The 16306-nt window shown below is 47.0% G+C and overlaps 1 protein-coding gene across 1 annotated transcript; it reads right to left on the bottom strand.

Annotated features, from left to right (window-relative positions):
- Positions 1-7942: 7942 nt before the first annotated feature.
- LOC122374469 (chitin deacetylase 1-like) lies at positions 7943-14103 on the bottom strand. Its single transcript, XM_043353254.1, has 11 exons — positions 13946-14103; positions 13440-13616; positions 12983-13087; positions 12429-12569; positions 12001-12125; positions 11223-11431; positions 10706-10827; positions 10218-10447; positions 9631-9801; positions 9095-9226; positions 7943-8724 (listed from the first exon to the last, which is right to left on the bottom strand). Exons 1-11 carry the CDS (start codon positions 13983-13985, stop codon positions 8578-8580), a joined length of 1599 nt encoding a protein of 532 aa, XP_043209189.1. The 5' UTR covers positions 13986-14103; the 3' UTR covers positions 7943-8577.
- Between the last annotated feature and the right edge of the window lie 2203 nt (positions 14104-16306).

Raw genomic sequence — 16306 nt, 5'->3', positions numbered from 1 at the left:
CCATATACCTACTTAAATAATTTATAAATTGCCTTAAATTTATCAATCAGGCAAAGCTTTGTGTTCGTCTTTGACTTATGACCTAAACATTATTGGCACCAGGTCAGATCAGGCTTACTCATGGCTCTAAAAAGACTCGTATTTTGTCCCAACCTAAAGGGCCCAGCAGAGGTATGTACTTATCTGATGTTTTGCTCCGAAAAAAAAAACAGAAAATATTAGAATCCTTACGATTTTGAGTGGACTTCAGCTATTTCTCGTCCTATGCCTACCCAATTATAATCACTATTATCATTATTATTGATAAATAAAAGAAACGTTTTGACCGATAGGCCTACGCATGAAAAGCCTGATTTTCTAACCTTTCAAGTTGTCTATCATTTTCAACAATTCTATTTTAACATATAAGCGACTCATGCGCCCGCGACAGAGATTAGAGCTGGTTTGAAACCGATGTTATTGACAGAGACGGTACACCTGGCCAAAACATTTTATCTACAGAGCACCTGGACGGGTCGACGTGCAGATACGCCACCTTTTAGCCGTCTAATTGGCCTAATCTTTCAACTCGGCTGCAGTCGTTCCAGAAATAGCACATGCACGGCGCGTTTATCTCTATTTCATTCGCCGCCATTTTCAGCATGCAGTCGACCGCACGTCTCATCCGTGAAGTGAAATAGCGATAGTGTATAGAAGTCTACGCTAATGAGGTCTCGGCCCAGCTGCCATTTCCCGCCCATCTCTTGCACCGACCTCTCTCCGGTAGAGGAGCCTACATCAGTCCATGTATGAACTACCAACCCGTGACGCGACGCAGATGAGTCGGCGGAAATGGCTGTGGTTTGGATGGGGGACCTCGGCATGTTCAGCGCTTCCTTCGTGCGCGTCCATGTCCATTGTAACTCTTAAGGGATTCATACTTACCTTACGGAGATGCATTTGCCGATATACCTAATAGGAATTTCGACAAACCATTTTAATGACCGTGATGCTTGGAAGATGAGATTCGATTGGTTGAAAGACTTCAAAACAATGCAGATCGTTACGGTAAAGCAAAATTAAGATATCCATTCGTTAAAGGGACTATCCCCCTTTAACATGGGGTTTAAGTTGAGATAGCCAAGTTTGCGGCGAGGTTCAGAAACCACTATCTATCTAGGTTGCAACCCCCGCGGCCTCTTGGTGTTGAAGAAATTCGTTCCCTTCATTTGAAAATGGGCCTTGCGCAAGGCCCTATCTTCAACATGGAGCGACCGTTAGTGTGACGTCACCTCGTTTAGTCATTCTGATTTAAATGGGTTTGTTCGTTGAAAAATCGCTTAAAACTTGGTCTGAAGTTTGTTGTGGTGCCTACAGAGTAAAAAGAATCAGCTTTATGACAGTAATGTGGCCTGGGGAAGTAGGTAATTTTGGGCTGTGACGTCACATATTTGAAAGTTTGTGTTTGGAATATGGGAAGCCTAAGATGTTTAATGAAAAATAAATGCCAGAACCGTGTTCCTGGTCATCCAATCTATAAAGTCGGGCACAATTTAACTGGTTTTAACAACATTTTAGAAGGTAGGATAGTCCCTTTAACAAGAATGCTAGCCATTGAAATAGTCTCGACTGACACGAACAAAAACAGTTAATTTCCCATTTCAATTTCAACGGAAGGTAGGCATGATAAACGTTCAGATAGTAGCGCCCACCATTGCGCTGAGATCTCTTCAACGTACCAGCGCGCACTGGGGAGAGGGAGTGCTCTCACCCGCCATCAATGCTGCATCCCCCCAATACTGATTACAATGCAATGCAGCGCAGCGTTCGCGTTGCGGCTAACCATTGTGATCGAATGAGACAATTGCGACGCAGCGCGGTGTTTTGCAGCGCAGGGTGTCAATTGACACGGCCGTGTGATATGTGTCGCGCGCGCCACGTCTGCAGTGTTGGGTGACGATTGCAGCGCGCGGCGTCGAATGCAGCGCGGTGCGCCGGCCGTGCCGCTGCGTAGGGAGCCCACTGCGCGTCTGCGGCCTGTCGATCTCGAGCGCCGGAAACCGACCTCCTTCCGGCCGGAGGCGGGTGATATCGGTCCCCGGATGGCGACAGCGCATAATACCTACGCAGGCCATCCGTTATGAATCGGCCCCGGGCGGAGCGTTACTGAGAGGCTGGGAAGAAAGGATCAAAGGCCTGGTGGCACGAGACTGCAAGTTGCGAAAGGCATATGAGCTGTAGAAGTTGGCCAATGACCAAAGTGATATTCACTGAAGCGTTTCCGGCAGGCCAGAAATATTAAACGGTGGGTGAGATATATGGTTAGCATGAGGATCCCTCTTGTGTGTAGGCTGTAGAGTGTAGAATGTAGATGCACACATTCATAAGCGCAGAACAGCGTGGCTATCAACCCGAGTAAGAATTCCGAGTAGGAGGGAATGCTATGAGGAACATGACGTTTATCGATATGGATATTATCAGTGACTGTCAGGAATGTTTCCCATAACTAATACAACTGTTGTTAATGGGCAATGTGTCGAGAGACTACGAAAAATGCATAAAGTCGACGACCGATGTGGGCGAGAAATGTTAACAATGGCTAGAAATGTCGTTGGCTGCGTATGATGAATATGCGAAAAGGAATGTCGTGTAATAAATAAGTTCTTGCATTAGCGTTTTAAAGTCAATCTGCGGCTCCGAATAAATTTGTCGGTCGGTTTGACTTATTCATTAATTTGAAAATATTTTCAAACGTTTTGGATGATTGCAATACATGCCGATACATGCTATCAAAAATCGATAAATTATGTGAAATTTATGAATGAATGTTAGACAATTTAACGATGCGCTGTACGGGAAGGCATGCGGTTGAACTCTGTGACAAGTAAGGTCAATGGCTGTGAATAATGTGGTCGGATACTGTACCTAAGTGAGTGTAAGAGGCATGATCGGATCGGATAAAAATGAAACCGTCTGTGGCTTAGTGTGGCTAGTGTCTGTGCCTGTGGCTAGCTTGGTGTTAACCCGCGACCGCCTGGGGGGGGGTCGGATCCGAGCCCCCCCCCTCCGTTTTTCTTGAATAACTCATGAACCACTTTCGCTATCTACTTGAAACTTGGTATACCTTCTCCCCCATCAATTTGACGTCTCCTGTGCGATTTGTAAGAAAAAATTTCAAAAAAAATTTGAGATATATCGATTTTAGTGATGTAACTACATGGCGTTTTTAGTCAAAAAGGGGTAAATGTTTAAAAAATCGCCAAAAATCAGGGTTTAAAGCAAATTGCAAATTAAGGACATTAAAAGACGCAGCTCAACGAGTTCTTTTAAATGGTTATCTCGGATTTTCCATAAAATGCGTTTTTCACCCCTAAAAATTCAAAAACTATATTTTTTGGAAAACAGCTAATAAAATCCAAAATTTTGGGAATTTCCAAAAAAACCGGAGTACATGTTGTAGAACTCTATTAGAACATTAGATGTCCCAAATTTCAACTTTCTATCTTGATTTTTGACCCCCAAATTGTAAAAAATAGCTCCAACATGCATAGGACATGGTGACGTCATAAGCATTTTCGTGAATTAGAGGCACTTCTGAACATCGCATGTGAAAACAAATGGCACCACTAGATTCCTGGGACAAAGCTCGTCTAGAAAAGTGCATTTTTATGTCAAAAGTAAAAAAGTTGAAAAATTGACCTTTTTTCTCAGCCCTCGTATAGTATAAACGATTTTTATGCTTTCAATGCACACTTATCACTAGTACAGTGACTTGGGGTCACATATAACCATTACCATCGGATTAGGCGTGAAAAATAAGCCATAAAACATGTGTCGCACGCCCATGTAGCAGAAATTGAAAACCGTGACCTTTCGTGACCTGACCTGACCTTGACCCGTACTTAGTATGACCCCTATACACACATGGTACCTTCACTAGGCCTTTGAGGTCATTTTTGGTGAGTTTTGAGCAGCAGCTATCGATTCCGCTGTCCGTAAGCCTAATCATGCAAAACCCCTGAATTTGACCTTTGACCTGACCTTGACCCGAAAGTTGACCTCAATCTTAAAATCTTAAGAGTGCTTTGGGAAGGTCTCGTAGAGACCTTTCGAACGCCGCCTCGCGGGGCTCGATACGACCATTGGTTCTCGAGATAACAGGGGGGGGGGGGTCGGATCCGACCCCCCCCCCCCCCCAGGCTGTCGTGGGTACGGAAATAGCCCAGGCGGTGCCGGGTTAAGAAGGTGTTCTCTAACTGTGAATATGGAGAACCTACGTTGGCTAAGGCCAGGATCTACTACTGTGAAGAAAGTTGTCAATGGCTCAGTCATGGCTATGGTGAACGCGGTGACTGTGAGAACTGACTGACTGAAGAAAAGTCGGTGACTGTGAGAGAGGTGCCCTGTGACCACTGACTGTCAGTACTGTGATGCAGTCTTAACACGTGCAGTTTAGCGCGGAGTGTATGACTATCCCGCAATCATCACTGACTTGGCACGACCGTCTCCTACTCCACTGTTCATCTGTAAATCGCTCAATAATGGAAGCTTGCTGCGGCCGGGGGAAGCGACATATATCTTATGACCTTAGCGTTGAAAGCAACCTTTTTACAATGTGGCGTTGAGGCGATATCGTCCGTAGGTATAATCTTAGAGCTTGGCCTGCCTGTTTCGCTTGCGTTCCGTGCAAGGCCCGTCGCTAAAACTGCAATAGGAACGAGTCGGTGGCATGACACGGTACTGACAATACGGTTTACACCTAATCGCTGTTATTATGTGGTAAATATAGAGGAGAACGTCACTTAACGCAGTCACGGAAAATGATTGCGTGAACAAAAAAGCTCGTCTTTGTGACTTGCAGATTGTTTTGTGAAATGTGCACCCTTCTCCAATCGTATAAGAGCCGTTCCACTTGCGTGTTTTCACACGACAGGTGATCTATGTCAAAGTGGAGATACTTTGCGAGTGTGAACGACACAGTATTGAGCCGACGGCTGGCGTGAAAATGACTGGTTGCAGCGGGCTGTTACCGGGCCGTTCGAAAGAACGATATGCTAAAACTGCTTTGCCTTTTTCCGGTCTCAGAAATAGGAGACTGGCAGTGTTGGCGGAATGGCTTGTGATCGTCGACAGTCCAATGCAGAGGAAAATGGGGCCAACATCGGTAGTAACACCTAACGCCACGGTCAGTTGCCGCTAAATAACATGACTTCCGGCGGACCTATCACCAAGCTGATTGTTTTCCACGATAACCGACTTCATCAGAAAAACTTCACGAATGTTTCAAATATTCTTACAGAAGTTGATCGTGTCTTGCAGAAGGCATTCTTTATATAATGCACAGCTGGTACACGAAGTTAACATTTGGTGCAGTGCAATCATGAACCGTTTAGCGAGGAGCACAACAGATACTGACGTTAGTCCCCGGTATACCTATAACTCGCTGGTAGAACTCGGTATCAGATTAAGCAGTCTGATCACGTTTGTGAGCCGGTGGAACCCCTCGCTTTTTTCGCGAGTAATTTGCGTTAAGAGGGGTTGGAATACGACGAAAAACCTCAAGGCTCAAGCAACAATTTTATACCTACCTTAAAAATTGCACGACCCAACTCACATGGCCTTAGACCTGTGGTCTGTTTTTCGAGACCATATCAGGCTAGAATAGCGATTCGGTGTATGTATACAAGTCAGGGATGTTATCCACATATTACCATGTTGTTTTGTAGCTAGAAACGTGCGATGCGAAATGACGTTTGCCCCATCGATTATGGTGGGTGTCAAGGTCACGTAAAGGTTAAGTCAAGACTGTTGACGACCTCAGATGACCTCGGTCGACTCTTTTGATTTAACAAATTTTAGTGTGAGTTTTGAGGCTGATTTCGAATATAGCACCCATTTGAACACTTGATTATATATTAATTTAAGTGCTTATGAAACATTTTCATGGGCACCAAAAGGAATGATCGGATCGATCCCTTCCCACTATAAGTTAGCGGCTGTGAAAATACAAAAACGGGCGAGTGCTCTAACGCAAATCTTTCAGAAAGGGAGCACGGCTCCAAAGATGCTTGTATGTAGTGTACTATGTTGTATGCCTATCAATCGAACAGTCGGTGCGGGTAAAGATCTGTTGAATCGCAGGGACGTTTAATCTGTAGGTATTGAATGTTGGTAGTGACCAATATAGATTAAACGTCCCTACAAATATCCAGAAATAAATCAACGCAGTAGGAAGCCCTAACATTGACCTGACCTCGGACATAAACGTTCGACGCTCAGCAATGCTGCAGGCGGACTAATTGGCACCGACACAAAAGGCCTAATCTGGGATTATTCGTACGCATAAATAAGACAATAATGGAGCATAATTACCTGAACTTTTATTATTTAAATATCTAATGTTAAAATTAAGGAATGTGCAGCGGACGCCAGGGGCAAGTTCAAGCCGCTATCAGGTGTGCCATGAACAGGGTTAACGTGCTTGATGTTGAGCCTGTAGCCATACGATCCGAGCATTGAGCATTTGCATGGCAGGGCGATTTTTCTTCCCATCAGAATTTGCATAATACGATATCGTCTGTAATCAGCATGAAGGGCTGGGTCAACCTCACTGATGACCGGCATTTTCGCTGTGAGAACTGTGACCACTTTCGAAGGCGCCCAGGCTTCTGAGCCCACCTCGCTGAGGGCATCAGCGCCATCTGTGTTGCAGTAGTTGGTTTTACACCCACAAGGCTACGCCCGAAACAACTGTGACACAACAGATGGATTACACAAATGCTTTTAACGATCGAGGGCTGCTGGACGGTCAGGTGTGAGTATTCTGGTTATAGCGACTAAAATCGAAATCTGATAACATTACATCTTTTTGCGTCATCCATCCGCGCCAGGGCGGCCAACCGATCGTAAATCGTAATACTTCTAGGTGGGGTGGGGACCTTTTTACGCTCTTCTAGTTCGGCTCATATGTCACTTTGCAGCATCACCTTTCCATGCTTCTATCCTCAGGATACTGAAATCCTTCTCCTCCACGCCGCAACCCCCCTCCGGGCTGGACAGGCAACTTTATCTCATGCGGGCTGCTCCCTTGGAGCGGCACCGCTGCTCCTGAGGGAGCGCACCCCGTAGCCGGGTGCAGTGAGTGCCTTGGGGCTGGGTGGCCTGTCCTCTGGACGGGCTCAGCCCCGGCGACTCACTAGGGTGCCTGCCCAGACCAATGTCTCCCCCTAAATCCTATCATCCTTCCGGCTCTGCAATGGTCTTGTCGACCGAAAGGGCCTAACCCAACAAAACAAACAAACAAACACTTTGCAGCAGGTGATCTGCAGTGTTTGAAAGAGCGTTAAAAGATGAACCAGTCTATAGGTTATTTCTAATTTCAAGTCTACGGTCAGGTACCCAAAGATCATCAAAGATCACATTTTTCCCATTCTGAAACCATTCGACAAATTGGTTCATGCCTATTGCCTATTGCCTAGCTCACGAAATATTAGGGCTAGGACGTCGCAGAAAAATTTTTGAAAACCCATTTAAAGGTCTTTCGCTAAGGTGCCCTCTGATCTGACCTAAGGCCATCAGCTTGGCCTCCGAAGGGCAAAAACCGTCAAAGTTGTTCTGTGTTTTTATTCATTTTCAGGCAAAGCTTTTAATATATCGAAGCACAGCACATCTCGGATGTATTCATCGCTCTTAGGTGCCTATCAAAGATCATTGTCGAAAACTGCTTGATACATTCAACGATTGAAATAACCTAATGGGTGGTCAGTGGTCCCTGACGTAATTTCCCAATTCAGTATTCAATTATTACCTACCTAATGAATGATATTTCAAGGTTCTGTGCTTACAACTCACTCAAACTTTGCAAGCACCCGCCATGTTCCGAACAATTTAGATTTAACGATTACACGATGGCTTATGACATGCAACTACCATTTTTTATCCAAGCAAATAAAACTCAAGTACCCACATGACGCTTTTGAAGCCTTTATTGATAGTCGCAACCAGTGTCCACGTTCCCGATAACTTCATAAATATGCCATAACAACTCGCAACATCAGCGTAACAACACCGTAACAACAAAGGCAGCACTAAGCAGATGCATGTGCGTGTTGAGTATATAAAACAATCAACACCAATAACTTAGGGTTGGTGCAATAAAATACTGCGCAATTCCTCACTCGCATTTCAACGCCGTAGCAGGCTACATTCACGCCCGTACGACTCGCATAACATCCCAAAACGAGCTTAAAGGTAAATCGACCTCAAATCGCCGAAAAAACGTCACTCGAGATTGCCCCCAGTGCTCTTTTTCGGAGTCACCAGTCACTGACTCACGCAAGAGCAAATTGCTGATGATTAAAAATTAGCATGAGCTTTCGGTAGACGGTACGATGTATCAATTATCTGATGTGTCCCTCCGTCATCCTTATAAACTGCGTATGTATCATTAATCTTACTCCATAGTTCTAGATCACTGACAATACTTAGTTCGCTTGCCTTAGCGGTGGGTTTCCTCATTTCATAGCATCACCATTATTGGGTCGTAACAGGTTGGTGATACTGGAGTATCGTTATAGCATTTCTCGTGCCGACCAGCGCTCACAGGTCCACTCCGAACTCATCCCTCAGCCACGGGTAGTGGATGGGACACTCGAAGCACGTGTACAGGTAACGGTCCGTCCGGAGCACGCGGCTCCGAACGTGGCACGTGTTGGGAATGTTACACGCCTTGTCCTCCAGCGGAATCTGAAAAAAAAGATAAATTCACCATTAAATTGGGAAGATTTAAGGAAAATGTTCTCTGTTACAAACGATGCACATAATATAAGCGTGCTATGACGAAAAACAGGTAAATGCTCAAAATTCATACGCATGTCGAAAAAGGATATGAATATAAATTAATGCTTTCAAGTGAAGCACGAGTGGGTCAAATAAAAACGAAATGCATCCAACAGTTACAGCAAAAAAAAAAAGATATCGCTTTCCATATTCAGTATGTGCTCACACAAATAGCCATTACCCAATTTCTGAAACGCGAAAACCATGCAAGCCGAGAGTCACAGCTCAATTTTGCTGTGACTGACTCTCCTCTGGTACAAACAATGGAATATCTGACCTGTTTGCCGCACTTCCACTCCTCCATCTGGTTGATCTGTCCCAGCGGTTTGGGGTTCTTCATCCACTGGATCACCTCACGGTTGTTGAGCACCCAGACATCCTGCATCTGACCGATGGCGTCCAGGAAACGCTGTATGCGGGACGGGAGCGTCAGAATTCAGAACTCAACAGTTGGGTCGCAGCCAGCCAACAGCACAACCGATCGGCAAAGGGCGTGGACACTGAACACCGGACAGTTGTCAAAACTGCACACATTTCACGAACAGTGCTGGACAAACTTTCACCAAAGCGTGCATGCAGGAGCTGTTGTCAAGCATCGCAATGGCCAGTGCCGAATAACGATGCAACGCAGCATTCCGGTTTAATTGAGACATAAATTTAAGACTAATCGCCCTTTATAGGTTTAAACGACGTCGTTAAAAATCAATTAGTGTCATGATGGCAGCATTTACGTCAACTTGATGTAAGGCAGTGTATTCTGCCGTACTTTTCATGAAAAACAAGAGGACAAACCACCGTTCGAGTGATACTCACGGAGAAGGCCTTGAGGTTGGACTTTTTCTGGAACCATCCGGTGTGGAAGTAGAGTCCGAACGGTGCCCGGTTCGTCGTGTAGTGGCGCTTGAAGTTGCTCATGAACACCTGGAACTGTTCCTCCTCGTCCTCCACTTGCGGACAGTTGTCTACCATCGCACACGTGTATTCCTGAAAATCGTGGCCAGTGGTTCTGAGGTAATGTTCTCAGCTAGCCTCACTTAGTCGGAAGTCAGTTTCTCGGTCTCGATAAGACTGTCCTAAATTTGAGATAAATTGCCTTATTAGGTAGAGAGTACGATAGCATGTTAAGTAAAACACAAGCTTGAGAAAAGTGCTAACTACCAAATAAAATAATAGTACCATTATGAGAAGCTAACATAATCTTTAACATTTTGATTCGTATGAAACTAAGCAGTTGCACCTAATTGATACATAACCGAAGGTTTGTTGTCAATAGTTAAAACACTATTCTTTAGAATTGTGTTTTTCTATTGAAAAACAAATCTGAGTTCCCTGACAATTTGGCAAAATATACGATCCCTTAGTTGTACCTTAACTGTCGGATCAATCTTGAATCTACTCACGTGCACTTTGAGCTGGTTCATCACCATCTCCCAGATGCCTGGGAAGGACCGCGACGGGCACTTGACTCCCTCTCCGACACACTTGTGCGGGATCCGGTAGTCGAGGGTGTACGGCCAGAAGGGGATATCGGAGTACGGAGCCGTCACAGACGAGTCGTACACGAAGCCGAACTCCTGCATCATCACAAACTGGCGGTTCCAGCCGACACGCAGGAACGGCACGCGCATACCTGAGGGGGAGAGGGGATGAAGAGTGTCACAAAATGACGGCTTTGGGGCGAGGTGCTTGGGATGCTGGTTACTTACTGCTTGTTGCATGGGACTGCATGCATGGGACATAAAAGACTTCGTTCGGCAAATTGGCAAGCACTCCTTTGAAACAACGTTTTATCACAGACTGATTAAAACAATAAGGCTAGTCGCTTAGGAAGACAACTCTGGTCGTTTAAGAAGTTTAGGAAAATGACTTCGGGAAAAGACGGACTGACCCCACATGTCCTCCATGGAGATTCCGGCGTAGCGGTTGATGATGTTGGCCTGGCCGACCATCTCATCGAACCAGTCCTCGATGGTGGCGTTGTTGGTCCACCAGTCCTCCGGCTTACGGTGACTGTGAAAATAATACAGGATCGGTAATCATGCCAATCACGAGACCCATCGGATTACCTTTGATTTAGTAGGACCTTATCGCTGTTTATGCCATTCAAGGAAATTATGTCTAACATTCGCGAAGAGTTACAATTCATTTAATTCATTCATTCGCTTATTCATTCACGCCTTCATTCATTCATTCATTCATTCATTCATTCATTCATTCATTCATTCATTCATTCATGCATGCATGCATGCATACATGCATGCATTCAATCATACGTTCTTTCATTGAGTTATCCATGCGTCGCAGGGTGAACGAAATCTGCCAAGGGCTTGACATCCAACACCCTCTTTGACACGGACTGACTGTCAGAGCTGCTGCTTTGTTGCGATCCAGAGTCCCAGACTCACGTGATGCTGTGCACGGCGATCTCGTGTCCGAGGTTCCACAGCTCCTGCACGTCCCGGTAGTTGGTGAACTCGTGGGAGACGAAGTAGGTGGCGTGGTATGGGCAGCCGTTCGGGTTCTTACGCTTCTCCTTATCAAACAGCTTCCTGTAGATGTCGATGTTCTGAGAGTTGACGGCGTCGTCGAAAGTGACGACGACCATTTGCGGGACCTGAAACGATAGGCGTGAGTGACTTATTGCCTCACTTAAGTGCGTTACGCGAGTCTGAAAGCGTAGGGAATCATGAGTGCCTATTTAGCTTTCTGATATTATTACAGAAATACAAAGTGATAAAAAAGATAAATGCGATAACGTACTTTAAAGTTCCATCAGCTTCCCGCTACTTCAACCAGCATTAACATATAACGTGGCCACGTTTTCTACTTCCCGAGTTTCACTTAACCTATACCGTGGTATTATACCTCTTTGCATTAAACTTGACCTCCATTTGGCTTGTTAGTTGTTTGCATGTGCATTGTTTGTAAATTAGCCCAACCATAACCGCGTCGGTTCCATATAACGACCCGCTGGCAGATCCCGGTTTCCAATGGCTTAGTTCCGCTCAAATAACTAGACTCTAAAAACAGCTGCCTACGCACCAATGCTTGTTCCAAACGACATTCTAATAACCTGACCCGATTCTAAGCGACACCCCACTGACCTAGCTCGACTCAAGAGTTAAGTGACACTCAAGTGACGCTCTACTGATCTGAGCGAGCTCCAAATGACGCTCCACTGACCTGGCTGGGCTCCAGGTTTCCGGGGATCAGGGTGCCGTCGGTAGAGCACCAGCAGCTGGGCAGAGTGCAGTTCTGGTACTTACACTTGGGAGCGGCGTTCGGGTCGTGCTCCGGGTCACACCAGCCTGCGGGGACGAGGTCACATGGTTCAGTGGTTCATGGTTCAGGAGAGTTCAGTTGGAACAATAGACCACAAATCGACTAAGCGGTGTATATTAATCAGACCACAGTCAGTCACACAAGACATTTACAAGTATCAGTACAAGGAGAACATAAAAACAGTCTCCAAATGCATGCATGTTAAATTTTTCAAATGTAAAACAACACACTGGAGTTCGTTCGAAAAGCTATTGTGCCACGATCATTCGAGTGCAGAGAAGTAAATATGTGGTGATTCGGTGATCGCTATTGAACTTTGAGGAGCATACCTTCATCGCTATTGTCCGGACAGTCATTTTGCCCATCGCAGAAGAGCTCGGCAGGAATACAGTCGCCCGTGCCGCAGGCGTGGTGGTTTTGAGGACAGATGGGCTCGATCGTGTTCAAAATCGGCTTCGGAGTGGTCATCTCTGTGGAAACAATGAGCGACATGTTAATGTCGGTTTTCGTTACAGAAGCACGAGTGTGTCATAGGTGTTATGCATGTAGTAATTGCAATATCGCAATGTGTCTGTGTGGTGCTACATTTGATATCTAACCGCGATTATAGAGAAAATTGTAAGTCTGGTGAATAAAACTGAAGAGAGAAAGAGAAGAGATCGAGAGGGAAGGAGGGAGAGGAAGAAAGAGAGATCAAGAGCCCTAAGGAGAGAGTCACGACCACCTCTCATGGCTGTGATAAATGCTTTATTAGCATCGCGTGGTAATCTTCACCGCTATCAAAGAGAAACGGTGCGAGACCACAGCCTCTCTAACCACTGAGACTCTCCGAAGTTAGCCACAGACGAAACCCACCCGAACCCGTAACCCTACCGGTACTTACGGACATTTGCTCCGCAGTTGCGCACTTTGGCCTTGAAGTCACAGATCTGACGGTCTATGTCGAACATTAGATCTCGGGAACATTTAAACTCGTACACTTCTTCATCTGAAAAAGGAAGAAGAAAGGACGGGTAGTCGGGTATGAATAAACACAACTTTAAGCCACAAATCAGCAACACCATCCTGACTGGTGGGATACTTTTCATGCCTTCAGCCATACAGTGCTCTCATCCCTGACCCGGCCCATATCGCACCAACTACCGCTATAGCATGCTTTGAGTGACTACCCCAGCCCTCTGTCGTATATATCCACTGAAACCCAAGCCCAGGACGGCAGCAGAATTGTAATTGCTCACCGATGCAGAGGTAGAACCTCGAGATGCTGCCCGAAACCATCCGGGCACCCGCTCCATTACAACTGAAGTGTCATAACACCTAAGTTAGTTATAAACACTCACCGATGCAGAGATAGTACTGGGCGCAGCTGTCGCTGGTGTGCATTAGCTCAGGGTCCCGGTTCGGGTCTCGGTAGAACTTGCCATTGCTGACGCACGGCACCTGGTAGCGCGAGCTGTCGCGGTCCTTCTGCCAGGGGAACCGCAGCTTCCCCGGCCATTGCTTACCGTTGACGGCACCTGGCGCACGGCGAAGGGAAATGACTGGGAGCAAATGATATGCTACAGAAGGCAAAGAATGACTAACTACTGGCGGTATGTGCCAAGCTGACCAATACCGTAAGGTGAACGAAATCCTTCTCCGATAGATCATGGCGGTTACCGGTTTCACTTCAGATCAATGCACAAATATAAATGCACTTTTGGCAAATCGCAACATGAAGTTGTTCTGACTGCACTCGCCCTGTAAGGAGGGGGAGAGACACTTCTTCACTTCTCGCTAATTCGAATGAGATTATTGCTAACATCGGCGGCAGACCACAGTCCAGCCGTAGGTAATTTGATCTTACCTGCGCAGAGGAGCGTCACCAGCCATATCGGGTGCCACATGTTGACTATCTGTCGTCTATCAGACGCCGCCAATCGAGCGACCGTCGAGCTCGAGCATCACACCAACACTGAGCTGACAAAGTGTGTCAGAGCAGTCTACGGAGCAGGGAAACCGAGCCACACGGCGACGGAGGCTGCGGCGACGGAGGCGCACATCGGGGCCAGCCGGGTCGGCCGCCCTGGGCGGAGAGAGGTAGAGAGAGGAGACACCCCGCGCGCCCCTCCTCTGCCCGGAGCAGGCACACGTCGAGAGGGTTCCTGGCACCGGCTGGGAAGTGTCACACTCACAGACATTCGCCGGAAGAAGAGGTCGGAACACCGCCTCGGAGGGTGTGGTCGGCTGAAGGAGTCGGGGACTATCGTGGAGTGTGGCAGGATAGATGTCACGAATTATGCTTCCTAAATGCGTTACGACATCGCTCTGCGTCTGACACGTGCCGAGCGGTATAACTTTGCTCAGTCATCTCCAACAAAGGACGATGACCAATTCGCAGTCATCCCCACAGCGATGTTCCATATTCTTTGTTCCGATCCCCGCGGCTGGTCTGATTATTCGGGTTTCGATCGATCTCCTTCACCCCATTATTGGCGGCTGTGTCGGCGACTCGTGTGGCCAGCGGGCCGGAACGGGGCCGTCTCTGCCCTCGTCCCGCCCGTCGAGATGTCTCCAGTCACGACACGTTCCGCTGCGCCGCCGGGACGGCTCGGGACGCGCCGGCGCACTGCACGCGACACCGGCCGACAGGAAACCGGCGAGAAAGTAGAAACTGCTCCGGCGCGGCCCGCCGACCTGAGACTGCAGTTAGGGGAACGACACCGGCGGGAGGCGGTCACGACCGGAGTCATCTGCCGCGCCAGGGGCGAGTTCATTGCTCTCAGCAGTGACCGGTCATCGCTCGACAGTGATTACAGTCACGTCCAGTGACCCGTCACCGCGTGACAGCGACTACGGTCGTTCCAGAGCACGCAACCATATCGCCGTAGCTATGAAAAAAAAAATCAGAAACCAACACGGCACATAAAACTGCCACGGCTTGGGGATTGCAACAGCATACACTGTCATAACACCGCGGGCTGCAATGGAGACTCAAGTCGCAACTGCTTCGCAACATAACAGCAACGAGCGGTGGAGAATTCAACAGCAAACAACACACTAACACCGAGCGGTAGTCTTTGACAGCGTACAGCGCAGAAACGCCGAACAGTGGAGACTGCAATAGCAAACAGCACAGTAGCACCCAGCGGTGGAGACTTCAACAACAGATTGTACAGTAGTTCACAGCGGAGAAGACTTCAACAACGAACATCACCGTAGCACCAAGCTATAGAAATGTAAACACCAAACAACATGCAGAAGCACTGAGCGGCGGAGACTGCAACAGCGAACAGCACAGTAGCACCGAGAGGTGGAGACTTCAATAGCAAACAGCACTTAAACCGCGAAGACTTCAACAGCTAACAACATAGTAGCACCAAGCGATGGAGACTTCAACAGGAAACAGCATAGTAGCACCGTAAACACCAACAGTAGAAAACACGGTAACACCGCATGCTAGACTTCTATAGCAAACATCACAATACCTCGTGGAGACTTCAACGGCAAACATCACAATAACACCGAGAGACGGAGACTTCAACAGCAAACAGAACAGAAACACCGTAACACTGAGCGGTGGAGACTTCAAACAACAAACAACACAGTATGATTACGCGGTGGAGACTTCGACAGCAGACAACAATGAACACAGGAACACCGTAAATAACTCAACAGCAAACAGTAGGTACAGTAACACCGAGCAGTGGACAACAGCAAACAGCACATCAACACGTGGAGACTTTAACTCCAGACAGCAAAACAACACCGAGCGGTGGGGACCTCAACAGCAAGCAGTACATAAAGTTACACTTGGAGAATTCAACAGAAAACAGTACAGTAGCATCGAGCGGCGGAGATTTCAACAGTAAACAGGACAGTAATGCCGGGCAGTGGAGACTTCAACAGCACGCAACAAAATACCATACGGATCCCACAGGAAGACATCAACAGCAGACAGCACAGTAGCACGTGGAGACTTCAACAGCAAACAGCACAGTAGCAACGAGCGGTGGAGACTTTCACGACAAACAGGACAGCAACACATGGAGACTTCAACAGCGAAAAAAGCAGTAATACAGAAGCACCAAGCGGCGGAGACTTCAACAGCAAGCAGCATAGCAGCACCGAACAGTGGATACTTCAACAGCGAACAGCACAGCAGCGCCGCAGACTTCAAAAGCTAACAACAAGTAACAAAACAATGAGCAATGGAGACTTCGACAAC

The sequence above is a fragment of the Amphibalanus amphitrite genome, unplaced genomic scaffold (assembly GCF_019059575.1).
Source record: "Amphibalanus amphitrite isolate SeventyFive unplaced genomic scaffold, NRLGWU_Aamphi_draft 001660F_arrow, whole genome shotgun sequence".
NCBI lineage: Eukaryota > Metazoa > Arthropoda > Thecostraca > Balanomorpha > Balanidae > Amphibalanus > Amphibalanus amphitrite.
Note: the sequence above shows the minus strand (reverse complement) of the source record. Positions and strands in the feature narration are given on the sequence as shown.